The sequence below is a fragment of the Motacilla alba genome, chromosome 6, assembly GCF_015832195.1.
Source record: "Motacilla alba alba isolate MOTALB_02 chromosome 6, Motacilla_alba_V1.0_pri, whole genome shotgun sequence".
In the NCBI taxonomy this organism is placed as follows: Eukaryota; Metazoa; Chordata; class Aves; order Passeriformes; family Motacillidae; genus Motacilla; species Motacilla alba.
The window spans coordinates 23,589,803-23,613,647 of NC_052021.1; the positions used below are offsets into that span (position 1 = coordinate 23,589,803).

A 23,845-nucleotide genomic window follows, 5' to 3' on the forward strand; every position below is an offset into this window, starting at 1 on the left:
AGGGAGATTTAATGTCCTTGAACTGTGGTGCAGAAAAAAAAAAAATTTAGGAAAACACTTTTTATTTTGATATAATTGCTTGCAAACCAGGGCTACTCCAGAGGGAGTTGTTTTTAATGGATAAATTCTACAATACGTTTTAAAATTGATTGTTTGGAATAATGTGTTGTTGAACCTGTGAATCTCACTGACAGACCAGTGTTTACCTTTATACAAATCAGTTGAAACAAAAATAGTCCCATAAGATTAAACAGGGAGATTTTTCAGAAGCCCAGATTGTTAGTTAGCAAATTCAAGGGCAGCTAAACACCGCATGGGATTTTTCTCTGTGTAATTGAAGGCATATTAAACAGGCTATGGCTTAATGTTCCAGGGCAATAACCAACAGCAAACGGACTCAGATTACTGGTTTTAACAAAAATGGACTAGCCTGGTTCTTGTTTTACCACAAACTGACTTAACAACAATCTTCTGTTTTATAAATGTCTACCACAGCTTTGATTTTTCTTTTTATTTTTTTTAAGGAGACTGGGGGCCTTTAGTAAGATCTGCTGCTTGCAGGGGGGAAATAACACCTACAAGTCTTTCCAGTTATTGAGTTCCTAAACCTCCTTTGGCAGAAATAGAGGTATTTCAAGTTGCTTTCTCGTAGTGTAAGCTTATGCACATCACTGCAGGTTATAGCTCACTGCTCAGAGCCCCTGAATTGCACCTTTGCTGTTGGGTCACTCATTCCTGGGAGCCTGAGTTTGCTCTAAAGCTATGGCAGCAGTATTGTAATTTATCTGAAGCATAGTCTGGCTAGTAGTATCATTTTATTATTACATTTGGTCACATACAAGGCCAGATTGTGGCATTCCAGATCAGTAAAACTTGCTGTCTTTATATATCCTTATGTACTGAAAGTTTTGCCGTTTTTTAAAGAAATTCAGGAATGAAAATTCAGCAATGAACTTTGGCCTGAGAATTCAGTCAGACCTCCCTTCAATGTCTCTTAAAATCACTGGATAATTTAGGAAGGGACTTCTGGAGGTCATCTGGTCCAACCCTCTCTTTGGAGTGGGCCACCTTTGAAGCTGGCTCAGGTCACTGAGTATTGAATCCCTCCAAAGTTGGAGATTTCACCGCCCCTCCGGGCCTGTTCCAGTGTTTGACCACCCTTGTGAGGAACAAGTTTTCATTATTTAAAGAGAGTCTCCACGTTTGAAATTTGTGTTTATTGTCTCTTGTCCCATCAGTATCTAGCTCAAAGGACTCTAGCTTTGTGTTCTCTGTAGCCCACTATGAGGTACAGACAGACTTTGAAGTCCTTTCTTTCAGCCTTTTCTCTGCAAGGCTCAAGCAGTGCCGTGCCCTCTGCTTTCCTTTGTGCATCGTGGGCTCCAGCCCTTCTCAGGATCCATCCACCCAAACTGTTTCAGTTTCTTGATGTCTCTGTTGTACTGAACAACCCCAAACTGAATGCCAGAGCTGCAGGTGTGGTTTCACAGGTGTCAAATAGAGAGGAATAATCTGTTCCCTCGACCTGCCAGCTGCACGTGTGCTGATGTCAGCACAGAGTTCCTTTTCATTGCTGCAGGGACACACTGCTGACTCCTGTAGTGTGTTCACCCAGCCAGCCAGTCCCCAGTGCCAGCACATGGGGCTGTTTTGTCCCAGGTTTATGACTTGCATTTGCATTTATTGAACTCCACAATGTGTCTGTCATTCTGTTTCTACTGTCTGTGTGTCTGTGGGGAAGTGATGTGTGAGAGTGGGGTGGGTACAGCTCCATCCAAATGGCAAAGCTCTTCATGGAGTCAAGATCCTGTGACTGATCAGAGGAGATCTTTAAGAGATGTTTTCATCTCTGGTTTCAGCTGCATGACAGTATTCTCGAGGTCCTTGCTCTAGATGTATAAATGCCTCAGCATCAAAGGGAGAATTTTCCACCACTAAGTATTTCTCAAGAAATTGTCATGGTACAGTAAGAGAATGAGTATTTCACGCATTTCTTTCTTCCAGCCCTCTTCTGTGTGGTCAGTAAATCACATGGACTCCCAGGAGCTCATTCTAGGTTCACTTACTCATGCGGATTTAACTAAGCATCTTCATGTTTCCTAATTAGCTTAATGAATTAATCAGAAATTCTGCAGAGCAAAATCTAAGCTGAGCAGCAGGGTTTTAAGCAATGGGAAGAGACTGGATTTATATTTACCAAAACTGCTCAGTGCTTTAGTTGCCTGTGAAGGTCACTGAGAGATCACAACTGGTGCCTCAGGCCGTGTAGTATCAGCCCCACGCAGGCCCTTGGTGGTGTCGCTGACTGTCACTGTACAGAGGGGAAACTGAGGCAGAAAGCAGATGCTGCCTGCCTGTGCCCACAGAGGAGCTGTGGGTCATAAGTCATTTCTGCCTTTATTGTCAGAACTGGCAGTTTTGCAGAGCTGCCCACCCGCTAAATCTCATTGTATCAACACTTAAAGCAAGGGATTAAAGGAACATTAATGTCATCTACAAAGTGTGGTTAGAGACTGTGGCCAGAAAATCAGTGAAGTACAGAACTTTCCATACACCTGTTCTCTCTGTGTAATTTATGTTCTGCTCTCAAAGCCCTAGGAATATTATCTGCAGTCCAGATTTTCATACCTGCTGCATGTTTACTTTATTCAGCTCCTTACTGGATATGTATTGTAAGTCTTTAGCAGTGGAAAATACAAGCTGAAACGATTCTTTTTCAATTGAATAAAATAGTATGACAATTTTCAGTGGCCTGATAAAGTCTTTGAATAAAGCTGTAGCCAATTTCTGTTTCAAACACTCAGAGGAGTCATTATTTTACTTACAGGCCACTTTTACAGTTGAGCACATGCTGTGTTGTGCTCTTTTACTATGTATAAAGAGGTCTTTGCGCTCTTAGCTTTTCCTTTTAGCCTTTTATGTCTTGATTACTTCCATACGTGCAGGGTATTTTGCAGTCTTCTGTGGTGAGAGGGCAGCCAGTCTGGGAATGCATCTTCATAACATCTCCGTCACCACCTCTGATGTGTGTTCCACTGTCTGGTGATTTCTTGCAAATTATTGGATCTGGGTCAAAATTATCTTGCAAAGACACAAGAAATGTAATTTTTGGATCTGGTCTGTCTCATCAAATAATTTCTTGAGCATTGGAGCCAATAGAAAGGAAGGAGAAAACTTGGGAGCAAAAGGCAGCCTTTTTGGGGCAGCTTATTAGATTGGCTTAAATTATCTGACCCCAGCAAAGTGTTGGGTTGATGAAAGCCTGGAACAGGAAAACTTGACAATCGAGAGGGAAGAAAGGTTAGTGTCACCGTGTGTGTGGATAACTTATCTCTTCTCAGCAGATAAATTCTCTGTAACAGTTCTCTGCAGTTTATTCAATAATGAGGGTAGAACTGGATATCGATGCTACCCACCAAAATCCAGTGATGATGACAAGCTTCAATAGTCTTGATATTTTGGGTGATAAGTAATAAACCCTTAAAATTGAAGATTATGGCAAGGCTAGAAAAATAAGTGTTTCTAGCCTTCTTTTTCATCATAGAAAGTATGAAATGCTTGATACCTCTCCATAACACCTGTCTTACCAGCTCACTTTGCTTAAGAGAGCAGCAGCTGGTGTGGGTTTTGGTCACTCATCTCACATTAGGTGCTGTTGCTTGGATCAGCTGCTCAGATGGGGAGAACATAGCATATTTTAGTGATGTTGAATTCTTGGTGGGGACCACTCTGCTGGGAAGGCATGCAACTTGTTTTGTGCATGAAACTTGTGCACAACTTCTCATTGTATTCCAACCCCTCAGGTCCTTCCCCAGTCCCATTTTCATAAATCTCTGACGTTGTTTGTAGATGTGTTCAGGACTCCATTGTTAAAGACTGTTCTTTTCAAAATTTCAAATTTCGTCACCTAGTTCAGCATTATCATAGGCAGTGCAGAAGTGGAGGAAAAGGCTGATGATTTTGATCAAAGCTGAAACACTAGTTGATAGCATTGTCTTTTAGTGTTTTTGTTTGGCTGGTTTGGTTTGTTATTTTAATTTAACCCACTTGAACAGACCTTACCACTTACTACTATGTGAGAACAGATATCCTGAGGAATTAGCACCTGAATAAGCATGTGCTGCTTATAAGGTGCTGCTTAGCACCTGAATAAGGTGTGCTGCTGTGGTTTGTGATAGAAATGATTCTTGAAGGAGCCCTGTCTTTTGACTTCAAAGCAAATATACTAATATCTGAGCAGGCACTGGGTAATAAATTAGAATATTTGTTTTGTCTGTGTAATTATTTTTTTTATGCTGCAGTTCTTATTTAACATTGTTATGTTGAAAGGATATAATTGGAGTAATACATTATGGGGGAATTGCAGTAATAATGGTGCTCAAATCTTTCATGTTTTTATGAACTCACTTTAATGCTATTCATTGAGCAGCAGAAAGAGCTGGAAACCTTGCCAGGAATGCAGAGAAATAAAACCCGTAAAACCTGGCACAGTGAAAGACTTTCAGTACAATATGAATGTTGATACTTTAAAAATCACAAATCATCTTTCTGTAAATTTGCTGTACAATAAGGTCTCCTCAAGATAAGACTCAGCAGTGCTGTGTAGTTGGTATTTAAAGTATGTCCATCTGCATCTAAACGAGTAGCTCCAAGACAATCAGATTATGCAGTAGTTACTTTGGTGAGAATATCGCCTAAGTGGAATGGAAACTTCATTTTGAGTCTAATATTAGACCCTGCTTTGGAAAATTCCTTTTAAATGATCACAAGCTGGGAATAGCAAAAGAATTTAACTTTCGACAGACAGCATTCACCAAGAATTTGTTTTTAACTGCTGATGTTGGGTCCCTGGGAAAGCAGATGTGAAAAACTTACCAAAGTGAATTGACTTGACCTGATGCAATGTTTATATCAGTAGTTGATAAGTTTTCCTCCCTCGTCTAATTTGTTCGGGATATTTTCATTCTTTAGGCATGAGTAAGTCTGGGTTGGAATAGTTTGAATGGTTGTTAGTCTAATAATCTGAATCTTAAAACAGGCAGACATTATTGCCTATAAAGGGGTCTAAGCAAAGTTGAACTATTTTGGTTGTCTTCCACAGTTGGGGATAAGAATAATTTTCGAGACCAGCAATGAAGAGTGTGAGACACTGTTTCTTACCTCCTGATAGTTCAGAAAGCATATTGATATCTGTGTATTTGTACTGCAAAATGCCACTTACATTTGGTGGACCCTTTGAATGAATGCTGTTATGTATGCAGCTTTACAAAGGACTGGTTTTCAATGGCAGCTGGAGAAACTGGCAAGCAGAGGTATCAAGGCCAGGTTCAAGGGTCATGGTGATGATAGTCTTACCATCATCATTGCTGTGGCAGAAAGGACTTTAATTCACTGTGAATGATGCACAGCTCAGGAATCTTTAGAACTACTGTTAAATCTCTTCTTTGATTTTCTCTTTGTTGATCAGACAGTTGCTTTGAATATTTTAATTAATTAAATCCTAAATAACGTGTCATGACACCATATGTGGAATATATAAATAAATTATTTTTGAGGAAGAGAGGGGAAAAAGAGGAGCTAATGGATAGGGCTGGCTTCTCCCTAGCTCTGTCCTGTTCTTGTGCTTCTGTGGTTTGGTCATTGTTACTGTTTTTTCCAGACTTGAGGAAAACACCCCTGGGATCTCACTGCAAAGGAGGGCTCCAGCCTTGCCTTCCTCTGCCAATGCATGAGACAAGAAGCAGAACAACAAGATAATATGATGAATTCAATGCCAGGGTGACAGTTTTGCTGGGAAAGACATTAGAACAAGAACACTAATCTCTTTAGCTCTCCTTTAGGGCATAAGGTGGATTTATGTGATGCAGGAATGTGTATCTCAGACAGAAATCAGATTATGATTTTAAGCATCTGTTAAACTTTGCCCCTTTTTTCATTTTGTCTTTTTATTCATACTTGTATGGCTCTAGTTCTGCTATAATTACTGATCATTCAGAAGTTTCTGAAATGTCTAAATTGCTGATCTGTCTCCTTGCAGGCAAGTCTCACCTGGCTATAGTGCAAAGAGTAAACAATGAAGGAGAAGGGGACCCTTTTTATGAAGTCCTGGGAATTGTCACTTTAGAAGATGTGATTGAAGAGATCATCAAGTCTGAAATTCTGGATGAAACAGATCTATACAGTGAGTAGAAATATTTACAATTTGTTTATAGATGAGAAGAAAGACTCCATCCAGCAGCAATTGTACTTATAGCTGTGTTTTTAGAGATGTTACGTTGTTAATTTAAAATCTCAGTAGTCAATTTGTTGAGGAAGTTTCCTTAACAAAATTATCTGCACATCCCTCAGATGGTCAAAGTAATTTTTGGTTTTGCAGCATGGGAACCTCACTCCTTTAGGCTGTGTTAATTCAGAAGCAGGACAAGTTTCTTTATTTGATCCTTTTACCAGGAAGGTTTACATCTGCAAGAATGATCTCCCACATTTTCCCCTATTGTCACTCTGCCTCAAGGGCCTGTAGTCCATGCACTACCATACTTCAGCAAGAGGCAGGCAAATACCATGCCTCAAGGAAGAGGAATGGAGTCTCTTTAGAATATCTGTCACTCATTGAGAAATCTTGAGAATGGAAAGTCTTCCTCAGGGCTGAAAACCAGCCTGTCCTAAATGCCTTCTCTTTTTATCCCTCAGCACAGCTCCTTCCTTCTTTGTGGTAATGTCTGTTGAGGGAGATGATGCTGCAGGTCAGCCATTACCTGGAACTTGAGACATCTGGACCCTTTTCTTTCCCAGATTAAAGCCTGGCCAGTTACCTGAAGTGTCTGCTTCTCCCCCCATCTGCACAATCTGGCCTGTGCATACAGGACTTCCTTTCAGTCATTCTTCATCTGTCTTATCTGTGCTTTGATCACTTGCTGGCAGATGCTGGTTTTCACTATGTGTTTTCGTGCAGCACAAGGATGTCTCCAGATTCTGTTATAGTAGAAATAATACTTTTAAGTATCTTTAACACTGTTCAGCTGTCCTTTGCTTTTTTTCCTCTTTCCTCATGGAAGGAATGTTTCTACAGCATTTGTTCAGGCCAAACCAAGCATCTTCTATCCTCCCTCCAAGCCAAATGCCCAATGAGCACTTTATACTGTGGGATAGACTTGTTTTTGCCTGAAATGCTTTCTGTACCTAGTCAATATTTTATCAGTATTTAGGTACCCAAATGATCATGCAAATCACATTTATGTTTCACCATGTGCTGAACAGCCTAATTACTGTGTAAATCACGGAAGTCCAGTTATATTGATTTCTTTTCATACCTTCACAAATGAATTGTTGGGCTAATCAGTTACAACATAATGCTTTTTCAGGCTGAGTGCAAACTTCCATTTATACTCCAAAAAGATCCTATCTTTATCTACGTTTGAGATATTTACATGCGTGTGTGAAGGAAGACACTTTGAGATATTTACACGTGTGTGTGAGGGAAGACACTGCTTATGCTTTCAATTTCCCCCTCTGCCTTGTTTGTTAAGAGAAAACACATAGGTCATGCTGTGTTGTTCTTCAGGATGAAAAACTTTGCCCATTAATAAGATGTTAGAGGGCAAGGAAATGAGAATTTAATTTTAATTGTACTACCTGAAGGCTTCCTATATTAACAAAATAGAGAACATTGCGTTCACTTGAAACTCTCATTCCTGGGATAATTTTTTACTATCAAAAATTCCTCATTCAGAACAGGAAGAAAACTTCCTAGGCTTTCTGGAGGATGCAGGAAATTTTAGAGGGTGACTCCTGCTAAATACCATGAAGAACTTCTAATTTCTTTGTGAAGCAATGGAGATCATTCCACTGTTTAGACTGAAGGATACTGTAGCAGTAAGGGAGAGAGCAGAAATCCCAAGAAGCTATGAGGATCACAGAAAATGTGAGAGGGTTTGGACTTGGGCAGTCAACCTCCAGTTGGTTTGGTGATGAGAACATGTATGAGAACATGAGTTTATTGAAAGTACTTTATTGTCCATTATATGTTAAGGCAGGTTATTTTTGGTGTTGATATCACAGTGTCACTGTTAGTAACCCCACCTCTGATTCTGTTCATTATTATAGCAGTCTGGCTTGCTCAGCTCAGAACAAGTCAGCTTGAAACCCTTGGACTGATTTGCTCTGTACTAGGTGTTTACTTTAAAAAAGAGCTTTTGAAAAATCCTGGCAGCATTGTTACACTTTGTTCTGAAGTTTTAAAATTGTTTTGTTTTGCTTTGATGGAAACTTGAAATTTGATGAAATGGCTGACCTTGGTGTTGGAGCTGTGCCTTTCTGTTGTTTCCATGAAAAAACATTTGAACTGTGTTAAGGTGGAAGCAATAGTATATTTACAGTTTTTGCTGAAGGCAGCTCTCACTGCTGAACTCTGCAGCTGAATTTCTGCAGGGGTCCAAGTAGATGTATGGTATGTCTTCATGTGGTTCTGTTGTGCTGTGGCTTGCAGAGATGCTGGGAGCAGGAAAAATTATTAAATATGTCTGACCCATCAAGATCTGGGTTGACTGAGTACTTCTGAGAATACAACTTTGTACTGGGGATGCTGAAGGGGTGGAGCGATGATGTTTCTGGCATGACACATTTCAGCCCATGTCGTGATGAAGAGCTGCCGGTGCGTTTGGCTCTCAGTACTGGAAAGTTGTAGCATTTTTTCATGGTTGGCACACTACAGGAATCTGTCCTGTGCTGCCATGACTCTAGCCGTGGTGGGAGAGGATTTCTCAACTTTCTCAGAGGCCCAAGGGAGAAAGCTGTATGTTCTGGATTAGACTGCACAGGCTGCTTGTTCGTGTTATGTATCAGGCATCAATGTTTAGGATTATCACAAAGATATCACAACTTAAATTTTGTTGTTGTTGTTGTTTGTGTTTTTTTTGTTTTGTTTTGACACTCATCCTCTGGAGTTCTCCACCTCAGCCCAGAGTTCATGGTGAGGCTTGTTGCCTATGAAGGAGAAGTCTAAATATTCCCAGAACCTACTGAAGATGCTTGCAATATTTGTTAATTTCTCAGCAGAAGCTGTAGTGAGAGTATCCCTTATGCATCTCATTGTTCATGTTGCAGAACCAAACAGCATCTCAGCACTCTGTGAGCAGAGATCACTTCAGCATGCCAAGATAACTTCAGTGCCCGCATCTCCATCTCACTTACCGGAGAAAGGACAGACAGGAAATACCTGGTTCAGATTCAATTACTTTGGTCACAATCCAGTCCTTGGTTTTTATGTCTTAAAAGAAGCTCAAAAGTTGTTTGGATAACAAAGAACAATTTGAGACCATCCCTTGCAAAAATAAGCCAAGATAATGCTAGTGCCAATAATGCTTAAGCCATGTGGCTCTGCTATAACCATGTAACGTTTTTCTTGAGGGAAGATTTTTGGATAAGCTGCCAAGGAGAAAAAATAGGAGGAGTTGAAATTGCCCATCATTTCAGTCAGACCCTGGGTCTCTTACCTTGATGACCAGTATGGACAGAAAGATTTAAGGCATCTTCCCATTGTGTGATGCTGGTCTTGTTTTCAGGTGCCAGCAGTGCAGTGTGAAGCCTGCGGTGTTACAGCTCTTTCAAAGGAAAAGCACAGAGATGTTTCCCTGTCCCAGGGCCAACACTTGTACTTGTGATTTTTGCCTCCCTGAAGAGAGCAATGATGGAGCTCCTTGTGAGAAAACACCTCAGATACAGCGCTTTAAATATAACTTTCACTGAGCTTTTCAGAAAAAAGCAGTTTCTATTCTTCTTATGTCTTATAAGAGGCAGGACCTAGTGAGAGCTTCTAGGTGACTTTTTTCAGTATTAATTTTGCATTGCTTTGGTATGCATCTTTCCTTTAACTGCAAGTACAGATAAGGTCTGTCTCAAACTATATTTGTAAGGCAGGGAGTGTTTTTTAGTCTGTAGCCACTCCCTTCAGTGGTTTCTATTCCTGCTTTTGGAAAAGAAACTGCTGTCCCTGATGAAGTCCAAGTCTTGTGTAAAGTACTACTAGGGTAAGAGGCTTCTGCTTTCAAAGAAGAAAAAGGACATGGGTCATCATTGTTCTCCATGTGCCTGGGAACAAGTATCTCAAACTTTCTGATTTGCACTGCTCACAGAACGCACTCGAGATATCTCAAATAGGTCAATTTCTGTCAGCACGGTATTGCTTTTGAGTCCCTGATAGTCCTGTAGTGGAGTGGAGTGTAGTCCTGGAGCTTCCTGGGAAGCTGAGGATCTAGATGTACTCATGTCTAAAAGACTGGGTGACTTAGGAAAATCTAGAAGTCTGTAAATTACCAGTATTGTGCATTTCCAAGCCTCAAACTCAGCCACTCTGAGCCTTATGTAGTCTGTAGCATGTATTTGGACTTGGAAAAGGCTCCAGGTCTCAGTGGCTTTCACTTTAATCATCGTTGCATGTATAACTCAAAATCTGAACAAGTACCTGGGAGTAAGTACAGTTTCCCAGTGTCAGCTTCACCTACACCTCCTTGTGTGCCTGCCCAGTCCTGTGCCATGAATCAAGGTGCCAGAGCTGCCTGCAGTCCCTCAGAAGTCCAGTCATTTTACACCAATTGACTGAGGGGCTGATAGACAAGTAGCTGCAGTATTCTTAGGATCTTCCCCCTCAAAGGCCCTAGAACCTGAGCTGTGTCTCATCTCTGAGGGCCTCACAGGAATTGCCTCAACACTTGGGTTTCCTGCACTCTCTGGAGCTCAGAGCTGTCTGACAGCATTCTGCTGCTTACAGCCACTGCCAGCCTACAGGTGGTGTCACCAGTGAGGAGCAGCACCCTGCCATCTGAGCAGAGACCTCTTCTCCCTGGAACTGATGTATACCATACCCCAGCATACCCATAGCTGTCCACTTGCCTGGTTTCCTAAACATTTTGGGGTATCAACTCAGGGGGTGGATGGGAATCCCTGGGTTGTTTGTGTCTCTTTCGTGCTGTCTTTCACAAATGGAGATTCCTCACCACAGAACCTGTTTTAAGACATAGGAGTCCAGGAGCCCAGGATCACCAGCAGGCAAAAACCCATATCTGAATTTCTGAAGCCATTCTGTACTTTATTCTGGCTTCAGTGCTTGTAAAGTGGCCAGAGATTCTCACCTCCAGGCCATACACCTTGCCAGCTTTTGCTGAAGTTTGGACAAGACGAAAGAAACTGCATATACCAGACATTGGGAATTCTTCAGCCAAAGGCATGCAGATTTTGCCACAGCTGTGCAGAGTCACTGAAGCCAATGGTACAGCAAAAGAAATAAGTTATTGTCTGTTTCCTCTGCCTGCGTGCTGGGAGTTTTCTAAGGAATGTATATGTAAAAAACAGCTATCCCGGCTATGCTTGTGAAACAACACCTTTTGATGTTTAGTAGTACTGAGCAGGACTTCTCCCCACCAGAAGTGTAACATGCAGAGCTGCTCTGCAATCAGGTGTTTGCAAGCAGAGACTTTCCCCTGACCAGGGTGACAGAGATGTGACAGAGGCTGGGGTGCCTGGCTGTGCAGGGCAGCACAGCTCCCGATGGTCTGTGCTTCGGGCTGTGTGATGGTGAGCTGGGCTTTGCAGAGGGCTCTGCCTGCACCTCGTGCTCCGCGTGGCCGCCCTGGCTGCCTCTGGCCAGTGCAGTTCATGTTGGACCCCGTTCTAACAGAAATCGCTTCCTTCCTTTCTTCTCCTGCCCTCCCTTCCCCAGCTGATAACAAGACGAAAAAGAAAGTAGCTCATCGGGACAGGAAGCAGGACTTCTCTGCCTTCAAGCAGACAGACAGCGAGATGAAGGTTAAAATATCGCCGCAGCTCCTCCTGGCAATGCACCGGTTCCTGGCAACAGGCAAGTGTGGGTTATCTCTCTCCGTGATCGTGCCAGAGCCTCGAGGCAGTTTGTCAGCAAAGGCCGGTGAGGTGGGTGGGACAGTACAGGCGGGAAGGGAGGCTGGATTGTGGGGTGACAAATAATGCCACTGTTGTGTTTTTCTTTTTAAATTCTCTCCTCTCCTGTGTTCAGTGTCGGCATGAACCCTCTGAGACATATACCAGGGGTGGACCAGTAACTTTAAATTGGTCTGAAAGGTAAGGATGAATGCCAAGTGCCGCACTGCATGTCTAGAGTCCATCAGATTAACGACTAGCAAGTATACCCCATTAGGAAGAGCTCAGGGAACAAAGCAAAGAGGACTCGATACCACTGGCCAGCTGGCTGTAATTGCACTCTGGCGCCTTCTCCAGAAAGAGATGCTGGACTTTTTGCAGGAAGGTCTAAACCTGTTCCATGAGACTTTATGACTCCAAGTGAAAAAATCTCCTGACACATTTAATGCAGACTGCACAGGTGGTTGAACTGTACTCTTTAAAACGGATTTCTGTCTGGCTTGTGTGACCTCCGTTGATGACTTCAGAGGTTTCAGAGGACAGTTGTCTCCATCCCAGAACACCTTGATGTTTTAGCCCTTGGGTGGGCAGTCTGGCAGAGGGACCAGGGCCTTGAATGGTTTCTTGCGGCTGGTATTGCCTTTCGTCGTAAACTTGGTCCTTTCACCTCAGAGATGAGGCCCTTAAACAGGAGAGCTTGTGGAAAAATGCCTTCCTATGCTTGTGCTGTCTCTCTTTGACATATAAAGACGTGCCACGTGCAGGCCTTGCAGACGGTCATCTTTTGCTGCCATGTTCAACATACATTCATGGGTGGAAAATTATAAAGTTGCTTTGTCTGAAGTTTGCCAGCTCCACTTGGAAGTTAGTACTTCCCCTCCTCTAAGATGCAGTAACTGCCTGCCTAGATGCTCCTAGTCTGTCTTCATGCTTTATTTTGCCTCTGTGACTTGAAAGAAATATGTACGTGATCGGTTATCACATCTCAGCTGAGGGGCAGTAATTCCTTAGAAGGCTCGGACTCCTTCGGCTCATGTGCACGTGAGCGTGTCCTTGGTGAAAGGAAGCAGTTCAACAGGAAGATGTGGATTTAACAGCAAGCAAGGCGTTGTTCATGTAGTGTACAAGACTCGGTGGAGTTCCATAAGCACCTGCTCAACAGACATAGTCTTACAGTGCTGCTTCTCTACTTGTTCTGTGGATGGAAGGATTGTGTAGCTTAAATACAGGTCTGTCGGTGAAGCCACTGCTAAAAAAGATGAAAGTTACAGTTCTGGTTTCTCTGTTCTAAATTGAGAATAGTATCTTTAGCAGATGATGGGTTGTTAATGGTCCTGTTCTGAAATGAGGTGTTTGGAAAGCTTATCAATTTGCATGTGTAATTCTCGTCATCCCTGGCTCACCTCTCCCACACAAGGATGAGCTTTTCTGCTTCAAACAGCTCCCGTTGGAAACAATGAAGATCAAGTGGATAGGGATTGTGTTCTCTGTCAGGCATTAATCCCACATGGCTTGAACTGACCTGTACTTTCTCACTTTGAGTAACTCTTCCCATATGAACCATGGCAGCCCCAGTTGTGTCTCATTTGTGTAGAGCATCTCTCTAGAGCAACTTTATAGGCCCCAAGCAGTAATTAATTAATTCATTAATTTTATTTTAATAATGCAATTACTTCAATAAAAATGCAGTGACTTCAATAGCTTTTAGGGAAGGAAAAAACAAATTCAGAGGTTCTCTGTGCCCCATCTTTAAAGCTTTTCCATTTACACAACTCTGTGACTCAGAACTCTCAAGAGGGGAAGACCATCTTTTTCTTTTCCCTTTCAGATGAAGACATGACTTTTGGTTGTTTTGGAAAATGCTTCAATAATGGAAGTTGGGGTATTACTGTGTTTTTTTCCCCCCCTTTACAAATCTAACAGTCTCAAAAGACAGGAAACCTGCAGTTCCATAATGGACTTCTCTGCATCTGTGTGTCTTTTATAGGCAAATGCTTATTAACGAGTATTGCTAACTTCTTGCCAGGCATATGACATGTAATGCCAAGTTGTATCTTGTGTTATAGAAGTAGAAGCATTTGGTCCATCCCAGATGTCAGAGAAGATCCTTCTCAGGCTGCTAAAACATCCCAACGTCATCCAGGAGCTGAAATACGACGAGAAGAACAAGAAAGCCCCAGAACACTACCTCTACCAGCGAAACAAGCCCGTCGACTACTTTGTTCTTATTTTACAGGTCAGACATGTGGTTGTGTAGATATGTGCAAAGCCTTTTATCTCCTGATATATCCCCCTCTATACCCATTCCAGGTGTTGAAATTTGTTTTCTTGCAAACATGAGGGAGGAACTATGGCTCCTGGGAACTGCTCCTGCCTCTTTTATGACCTTGTTAGCCTTAAAGAGCTCACTCAGCTGCTTTCACCCTCAGTTAAACCAGTCGTGAAGGATAGAAAGCACTTCCCACTTTGTCGCCTGCCAAAAGTTACTTAAGCTTTCACTATCCCAAGGATAGACAGTGCAAAGGGATCCCCATTGGCATTGCTTGGAAAATAAGGGTGCAGAAAATGCCGCGTCATGGGAATTTTGCCAGCATACTTTATCTGCTGTGCCTTTTCCTTTTGCAAAAGGAGGCATGGGGGGGTTGATGGTTTAGAGAAATGAAGTTTTTCTGTGCAGTTTTGAAGTCTGTTCCTGAGGTGTAGTGAGAAGCACAAGTGTCAGTGGGGGCCTTGTGCCATCTGAACTGATGTCACCTCCTGCTACAGCCCAGCAGAATGCAGACCCTGGGAACCCGCCCATGCAAGCCTTTATCCTGCTCTGAGATCCCTGCACTTGCATGGCTTTTAGATTGGAGCTCTGAGTGGTGTGGGAGGACTGTTTTCTGTGTGTTCTGTACACGATTGCTTCCAGTGCTGGCATCTCCCAGGTTTTGTTACTAGTCAGGAATGCTTGAATGGCTTAGGTAAAGCTTTACACAGAAATTTAGTTTCTATCTAGCACCATTTAAACAGGAATAGTCCTTTCAGAGAGATTTTGCTGGAAAGGTTCTTCTCTGTCCTGCACAACTGAAAATCAGTTTTGGTTGTAAAAGCACAGGCATTGTAGGTGAAATTTTAACACAGGGATTGAAATCTTAACATGGCCTTTAAAATAGAAGAAGGGAGGGCACGAGTTTAAACACTGTGAAAGCAGCTATGAGAGCTCTGGGATATTATATTGTGGATGTAACATAATTCTGATATTAAAAAAAATCTTTTTCAAGAATTTGGGGAACCACTGTTAGCTCTTTAGCTGCTCTTTCTTACATGCTGAATTGTTACAATCTGAAATATTCCAAAGGCAAGATAATCCTCCTGATGTAATGCTGCAAAGATGTAAATGGAGGACATGGGAATACAAAAGAACAATCAGTTCTTCCTGTGCTATTTTGCAATCAATAAATATTTAGCAAACACAACATGCCTGGTCTATAATGCCTTTGGAAAAGTGAGTGTTGCAGTAAATACATCCTACAGAAATGGTAACAACGTTGGTTCTGCCAGGATCAAGAGGGGATTAATACTCTGCTTTTGTTATTTAAATGGACTTGGACTTATTCTCTCATACTGAGGGACCAAGAATACCTTCACAGTAAATGCATGCCTGTAAACAATTAAATGTATATTCTTGTGTGTACCCAGTCTTTGCCTGGGTGACAAAATTGTACCTTTTGGAGGGCTTATAATGAAGAAATAAGCTACTTTTGTTTCATAGAATGAAATTGGTTTTAAAAGGGATTTATATGAAGCTGTTGCTTGTGATAGCAGGAAAGTGGATTTGTGAGGGCAGTCTTTTTCTGCTAGGCAGATTTTGTGTTGTTTCTCATCTGGGACAGTTAGATAAACTGACTTGGTATTGGGGCTCCTGCAGGTTGAGTTCATTATCCCCCTTCTCTGCCCTTGTCCAGCACTGTAAATTTAAAGGCATGATTATTTATTTTAAGTGGGGCTTAATAAAATAAACACTTAGAAATAAATTCTACTTTTTGGCCTCATTTTCACCCAGTTGTGTTCAGATGATGTTCAGTCTTCTTAGTACACCTGGGATGCACAATCTGTCTCCCTTTCCCAGCTTAGCCAGAGGAAAGGCATTGCAGGTAATTATGTTGTTTGCCTGAAATTCCAAATTTTGTGCAATTCAGCCTGATGAAAGCTGGGTGAGATCTCTTCTGTCTGCAGTGGTGTGCTGTGAGTCTCAGTGCAGTAAGGATGGATGAATGGATGTGTAAAACAGACCTCAGTGAATGACAATTTTTTTTGGCTACTTGTATACCCAGGGTGACTGGGATGTTTTACAGCTACGTTTGATGTGGTGGGTTCTGTTCTGGAGTCCTGTGCAGGACATAATGTTATACATTTGGTTGAGCCCACATCAGAAACAGGTCTACTTGCATGGTAGTGGAGTTTTGTACAGCTTGCGAGGACTGAGTGTCTTTTGTAGGCAAGACTCTGCAAAAGAGCAGGATCTTAAGGGTGCTGGAATCTGTAAAACTGCTAGAAATGGAGAAGAATAAAGTAGCCCCAAGACTGCTCCTTCAGCAATAAGGGCTTTATTTCTGTGGGAATCTCATCAGTGTAGGAAAACAGCCTGGCAACACTTGGAGCAGAGCAATAGTACCAACCAAAGCTGTGTGGTGATCCTGATCCTGCTCCTCTGCAGAGACTTCTGCTGGCCACAAGGCATCAAAGAGCAGGGTAGCTCAGGGCACAAATGCCTGTTGCCCTTCAGGGTCTGTCCACTGTTACAAACTGCAGGGACCATAACACTGCTCAGGGGTGTCAGGCAAAACTATCTTTCAGGGCTCAGGTCTGATCTTGTGCCTTGAGATCCATGGTCCCTTTTAATTGCAGCTCTCTCTCCTTTTCCTTAACAGGGGAAAGTGGAAGTGGAGGCTGGGAAAGAGGGGATGAAGTTTGAAGCTGGTGCTTTTTCCTACTATGGGGTGATGGCCCTCACAGCATCACCAGGTATGTCCTCTTATCTTCTGCTTCTGGACCAGTCTGAGCTCCTGCACAGTCCTGCCCTGCTGTGTCTGTGGGGCTGATGGGATTGGCACCTCCTTGCCAGCACAGCCTGTCTCAGTGTCCCTGGGGGGACTGGCTGGTGGCAATGCTGGCACTGACTCCAGGACCCAGCAGCTGGCAGTAGTTTGCCAGCTGCCAGAGGATGTGAGTGATGACTTTAGCAAAGATGTGCTGGCACTGGTGGAAAGCTTTCTCGTTTTGCTTGTGGCAGGGTAACAGGGAGTGAAATAACGGGAATAAATAATTAGTGGCAGAGGGACATCTAGTGGTGTGAGGAGCAACCACCCGGTTAGCTTGGGGATGGTTCTCTTTACCAGTCTTGTGCCTAAAGCTGTCTGGAGAGAAAGGATGGAGCAGTGCCAGAAAAGCAATTGCTCCTGTCAGCTTGTGTGGAAATGTACCTGAGAAATCAGCAAGGAGGAAGAGGTGGTGTGTGAGGGTGAGTGTGAACCACCTACCAGCACACAAGTGGTAGCCACGTGAGCCACCACCTCACTGGCACAGGTCAGGGAATTCTCATATAATCCACCAAGAGTTGGCTCCAATGCTACATTTCAGCATTTGGTGATGTATTTGATTGCCAGCAGTGTCACCACTTAGGTATTGACCACAGCTGGAAATGTACAGCCCTGCTGGGTGAGCTGGGGCACTGGAGCTGGTGTTGGCCTTCTGCTGACACAAAGCCACTAGTTCAGCTCCAGGGAGAGATGTTTCTCCTGCTGAAATTGTGTCCTGTCACAGCAGGGTTTACATTCCACTTGAGGTGGCTTGTTTTAGTTGTACACTCAGGAGTGCTCCTTTACACGTGTGTACCTGTGTGTATGTACACTGTCAATTTGTGGTGGAAGGGAAATGGTTTTGTGAGTTATGAATGTAATCTTGTTAGACTCTACAACCAGCAGCAGTTCTCTGGACCTCTGTGAGCTCACTTTTACAGGCAGGGCTAATTCCTTAATTATGTGCACTTGAATTTAGTCAGTAGCTTATATTTTTTGAGATTTAAGAGATTTTAAAGCATGCAGAACACTGGTTGGATTTTATCTCAGTAATAGCAGCCATGTTCATGAGGAATTGTGAGGCATCTACAACTGCATCATACCCTCAGCTTTTGCAACATGGGCCAGGCATGGAGCCTGGGTGGTCAGGCATGGTCACTTCTACCAGGCTTACACTTGGAAATCACCTGTGGCATCTCTGTTTTGCCAGTGTTGCTCAGTTTGAATGTTTTCATGTGTTGTTGGGTTTTGGGTTGTTTTTTTAATGTTCCTAACCCTCCCCTCAACCATTCCATTTGCCCCAAGTCCTATCAGGTGAAATGATCTCCTCTTTATATGCCCTGAAATCCATCTTTAATTTTACCATGTGGCACTTCGGAATATACACTATTGTAAAGTAATCTCAGCCAATCTTGAAATTACCTTCAACTGGTTGGCTTTGTTCTTTTCTTTCTTTTTTTTTTTTTTTACCTGTAACAAATACCTCATTTTGTTGCCTTTGCCTCCAGGTTCAGGGAATTTGTTATGTGATGTCTTGTGGCATCCTGAGATTTCTGTTGAGATAAGCTCATAAAAATAAATTCCTGTTGCTCTGTGTAGACAGGAAAGCTCAGGGAAAGTATAAGTTATTGTGGAATGAAAGAAAACTCCTCTTCTGTAGGCCCTAAATAAATGACACATGCTTGCTCTCCTCACCTGGAAGATGAAGCCGCTAACTGTAGAGTAAAACACAAAAACTAAACAACAAAAAACAAAAATAACCCCACAAACAAAAAAACTAATAAAAGAGTGAAGCTTTTTTCTTTAACTACTGCTGGGGAGGGATTTGCAGTAATGGTGAGCAGTACAATACCCATCCCAACAGGGATGAACTTGGAGAAGCACAGCCTTATGTTATATTTTACTGGAAACTTGAAGAACTATGAAGTACCTTTTGCTTTTATTTTCGTTATTTGACTCCCATAAAGAAGAGCACCCCTGAATGTTTTCTGGCTTGTTTTAATTCTTGCCTTCCAGGCTGGAGTGGGCACCACTGCTCCTTTTGAACTATTTCAGAACATGAGTGTACCTTGATGGACTGTTTGGTGCTGGATAGTCATTTAAAATAGCAAGTGAAAATTATTCACTTGACTCCAATTCCTTGGTCTTGTTTTTTGGTTTATTTCTAAATTTGATTGCGTTTTTTGGTTTTGCTTTTGTTTTAACCCTTTGCTTTTTCACAGTTGATTTGCACTTCTGGTTTTAGTTCGTCAGTTTGTCAGCTGGCTCCTTCCCCTGTCGAGTGTGGATAGCTGCTGCCTTTCTGGCCGTGATCTCATCCTTTTTCTCTCCCTCTTCTAGTTCCCTTGTCCCTGTCTCGTACCTTTGTTGTCAGCAGAACAGAGTTGTTAGCAGCAGGTTCTCCAGGTAAATCTGCATGCTTCTATTTTCACCATTCTTGTGACTGCCCTGATGCCATAAAACGTCAGCTGCAGTCTGTATTTGTCTGACCCCTTTGCTCATTAGGGAGAAGTCCAGCACAGAGTTGTGCCTCACAGGTAGGTATCCTGAACTTTTGTTTATGGGAACTGGTCAGTCATCAAAATGGGAAGAACTAAAAACAAGTTTAAGGAAATGTGCTTGGCAATGTGTGCTTGTTCTTTTTTCTCATATGAGCGCTGGTGAAAAATTAGGAAGGGAGATTTTTTAGAAGACTGTATTCTCCTATTCTCCCCCAAGCTGAGGCATAAAAAATTCTGAAGAAAATGCGTTAGACAGAGGAGAATGTATGCTGCTAAACTGCCATAAAAGGAAAACTTATTTAATGTATTTTATATTCTCATATGGGTAAATTCTATGGTTTGTATAGTCTGGCCATTTCAATTCCTGGAAAGCTTTGAGCTTTCTCTCAGGGAGGTTAATGCCAGGGACCAGCTCAGTGATCTGCTGAGTGGATGGATTTGCAATGAAATGCACAAGAAGGTTGTGGGAGGACTTTCTGGTTCCTGTTGTGCTTTCCTTGCTGTATCACCAAGCTGACTGGCGCAGAAATTCCTTTGGAGAACAGAGACCAGCAAGGGAACAAACTGGGCCAAAAAGAGCTCTGAGATGTGGTTGAGAGATTGTAAACTGGGAAGCATCAAGAACTCAACTTAGCAGACACTGCATGCATGGAATGGTTGGGAAAAATGGAAACCCATCAAGAAAGTCTGTAGGAAAGCAGAATCCTAAAATAGTTTGGGCCACAGTGAGCATGTCTTCCTTTTGAAGTTTTTTCCATTTTTTTTTCAATCTTTCCCCTTAACTAAAAGCAAACGAGATAATGATATGCATATTTAAGTGAAGCATCTCTTAAACATTAATACATATCATGCATTTTATACACTTTCACCATCTGCTTCCTGAATTTTACCATCTTTCTTTAACTTTAGAAAATGTATTTCATCATTGGTCCCTAAATTATCTTCATGCACATTCTGAACAAGCTATTGGTTTTTGCCTTGCAGAGGATTTTTTTTCCTGCCCTGTTAGTTTCCTTCTGCAAAACACCAAAGAAGGGGGAAAAATTTAATCTTTCTTTAATTTAAGTACTTGATGGCTCTCCTTTAAGCTTGGCAACTTTGATTATCTTTTTTCACTTGGTTCTTTTGTTTTGCCAGGTCTTCTTTTTTTGCTTTTATTTTTCCTTTTCCATTCTACAAATAAATATGTACTATGCACAGGTTGTTTCCAGTATAAATGCCAAGCATACTTTCATAGCTTTTCCCCCAGTTAAATAAAAAAATTTACAAAAAAAAACCAAGGGAAAATAATAGTGGGAAGAATCTCCTTTGTAAGGAACTGATAGTGTAAGCCTGGTCACTGTGGCAACGTGGTACCAGTTTTGATGACACTCAGACCTTTTGTGGGATGCTTATGAATATAATCCTATTGTTTAAACACAAATTCATTATACACTTGTACTGATGTCCATCTTGTGGCTTGTGCTCTTTATCCTCCGTACAGAAAGGTGAGGAGTGTGGGAAAACCTGGGTAGAGAAGTTCTAACATGGACCTGCCTGTGTTTGTCATCTGTTCTTTCTGTACCCTTTCCTCTTCATTATCTTCTCTCTCCCTGAGCTGAATGCGATCCAGAAATCGTGTTCTTTTCCTCACATTTTTAGAAATCATACCTTTTTGTTCTGTCCTTTTGTCTCACCTCTTCCTTTTTTTTTTTTTCTTAAAACGCTTTGCCATGTTGCTCTATATCCTTTGTTTTTTATTAGTAATGTACTAGAAGATCCCTAGTGGAAAGAAAAGGCAGATGCAAGTCACACTAGTGTGAAGTTGTTCCAGATGGAAGCCTTTATCCCAAGCAGCAGCAATGCTGTTCTTGTCACACACAGCCATATTTTGTGTATACAGGTGGGAAGGAGGACAAATTCATCCAGCCTTCACAGTTCCTTGTTCTGCAGTGGGAATTTCAGCATCAAACCCTGTGTGCAGGTGGAGTTTGGCTCCTGGCAGCAGTTATTGCAGCCTGCTGTGGCTTTCAAGTTGGCAAGCTGGCACAGAGGAAAACCTTGCAAGGCTCTGAGTGCTTCCCCCTAAGCCTGCTCTTGGTGTTGCCATAGGGACCTGCACTAATTCCATGGTGCAGAAATGGTGGGGAAGTTATCAGGATGTCAGAGCCTGTATTTTTTTTTGTTCCTCTTTTTAAAATTGCAAGAAAGACAACATAGAAGGATTTTGAGTGGGAATAAAAATCAGGGCAATTCTGCATTCTAAAGTGTTAGGTAGAGGAAAGGCTGGATTCAGAGACATGGAGCAGGCTGTGTCATTTGGACAAGGAGATATTGTATTTCTGGTGCTTAGGTGGCAGAGGTAATGTTAAATTTAAGGGAAGTTTTTGGGGGTTTTTTAAGAAATAAAATTACATGTAGAAAAGTCTTCAAAAAGAATTTGAAAACCTTGTTGAGGGTATTTTAGTTGATTTGCTCAAAGAGACTTTGTATCTTAAGATTATATGAAAATGATCTTTCAGCTTGAAAATGTGGTGAGTAGTGTAGTTTACATTAAGTTTGAGTTTGGACTGGCTGAATGAGTTTTAAGTACATTAAGATCCAAAAATTCTCTGGTCCCAAAGATAGTTCCTTGATCAGTATGTACTGTGTGTGTGCCCAGGGAGCAGCCCTTCTGCAGGAGGGAGTCTCTCTTAGGATGTATTTCTTCCCCCCCCGTCTTCTGGGTCACTGTGTGGGTGGAAGCCACGGATGCAGAATGTCTGTGGTGTCCCAAAAGCACGTTTGCTTTGGATAGACTGTCCAGTCACACTCACAGGGGACAGCTGCAAGATCTTCAAGTGAAACCCTGTGGGACTCAAAGGCCAGTGGTGGAAAATGACGTCTGTAGTGTTCTCCTTTCCTGGACACAGCTTTTTCTCTGTAGTGTGGACTATTTTGGCTGTGTCACTGGCTGGCATGGAGTTTGCTTTCCTTCATTGAGGTTTTGCCACTTCAAGCACTGAGAGGAAATGTTGAATTGTCACGTGCACTGCACTCTGGTCCACTGGGGACTCTGTTACTCCTACTGAAAATGTCTGCTCTACCTGAGGGAACAAGGCATGTGTAGGTATCAGATGAAATAAAAAGGGATAAGGTTCAGATGGGACTGCCTGTGGATGAAAGTAACAATGATTAAGAAAAAAAATATATTAAGCATGGTCTGACTATCAAGAGCTCCTGTAAGGGAGCATTGGGAAGTTACCTTTCTATGGTAGTTTCTGCTCATCAGCTAAGGCACTGTGTTCTCAGGGCATGTCTTTTGCAGCATAAACAACTACAGGTTTGCTTAGGGCATACTCAGTGATGCTGGCTACCAGCTCTGGACTGAAAATGTACCATTTTTCAGGATAATTTGGTTGTTTAGCCACATGTCTACTTAGGAATGGATTAAGCATTCGCGGTTTATTTGTGCAACATCACAGTTTATTATGTCCCTTTGAAACCAGTGACTTTAAAAGTTTTCTACTTGATTTAAGAAATCTCTTGCTCTTGCCTGTTTCTTAGCTGAAAACAAGTCTCCACCTCGGCCCTGTGGCTTGAATCACTCAGACTCTTTAAACCGGAGCGATCGCATCGACGCCGTGACCCCGACGTTAGGGAGCAGCAACAACCAGCTGAACGCCTCCTTCCTCCAAGTGTATGTTCCAGACTACTCAGTGAAAGCCCTCACAGACATTCAGTTTGTCAAGGTAGGAAAAAAGCTGGAAAGACCCTGCTGGAAAGTCGGGCTTGGCTGGTAGGATGGAGAGCCTGGGGAAGGGAATTCCCTCTAAATTCTTCTGTGAGTAAATAGCATTATGAAAGCAGCTGTTTAAAGTTACTTTAAACTACTTTTTTCCCAATATCTGCTGTCCACTGATTTGCCTTCACTGTTCTTCTCATTTGGACTTGTAAGTAGGCTGGTTTCAGGATTTTCTGGATTTCAGGTCCTTTGAGGAAATATTATAAAAATAACCTCTCTGCTTTTAGTCAAACCTATCCTCGTGAAGCTTTTGGACTCATCTGAAATGGAGACCCTTCATTATCAGACTGTCCTTTTCTAAAGGATGAGACATTTACTGTTGGTTGCAGTTTTTATTCACTTCTGATTTTGGTTTCAGTTTGGGGTTCTTGATCTTACTTTCCGACTTGCCATCCTTCTTCTGCTTGGAGAAGTCTTGGACATTTCTCTTTATCTTAACTTCACATATATTAGGCTCATGTCTCATACTACCAGTGAGTTGCTGCATGAAATACAGCTCTGTCCCCCAGCATGGAGCATCCCACGCTGAAATGTGTGCGAGTCCTGTGGGAGAGGAAATCTAGCTGAGCTGAGGAACAGCTAATGCTTGCAGCAATTCCAGCCCAGCTGGAAGTCCAGGAAAGCTGATGTCC

The 23,845-nt window shown here is 42.3% G+C and overlaps 1 protein-coding gene across 3 annotated transcripts in view; it reads left to right on the top strand.

Annotated features, from left to right (window-relative positions):
* Positions 1–23,845, top strand: part of CNNM2 (cyclin and CBS domain divalent metal cation transport mediator 2) — a 117,828-nt gene that overhangs the window by 84,451 nt on the left and 9,532 nt on the right. Inside the window, exons 2-7 of one of the 3 annotated variants that reach the window (XM_038140996.1) lie at positions 6,038–6,181; positions 11,714–11,851; positions 13,956–14,125; positions 16,803–16,896; positions 19,290–19,355; positions 22,976–23,160. In XM_038140996.1, the coding sequence (XP_037996924.1) occupies positions 6,038–6,181; positions 11,714–11,851; positions 13,956–14,125; positions 16,803–16,896; positions 19,290–19,355; positions 22,976–23,160 (797 nt within the window). Of the gene's footprint in view, positions 1–6,037; positions 6,182–11,713; positions 11,852–12,025; positions 12,091–13,955; positions 14,126–16,802; positions 16,897–19,289; positions 19,356–22,975; positions 23,161–23,845 lie in introns of those variants that run through there. The other 2 variants (XM_038140997.1, XR_005257406.1) reach the window with 2 other exon arrangements.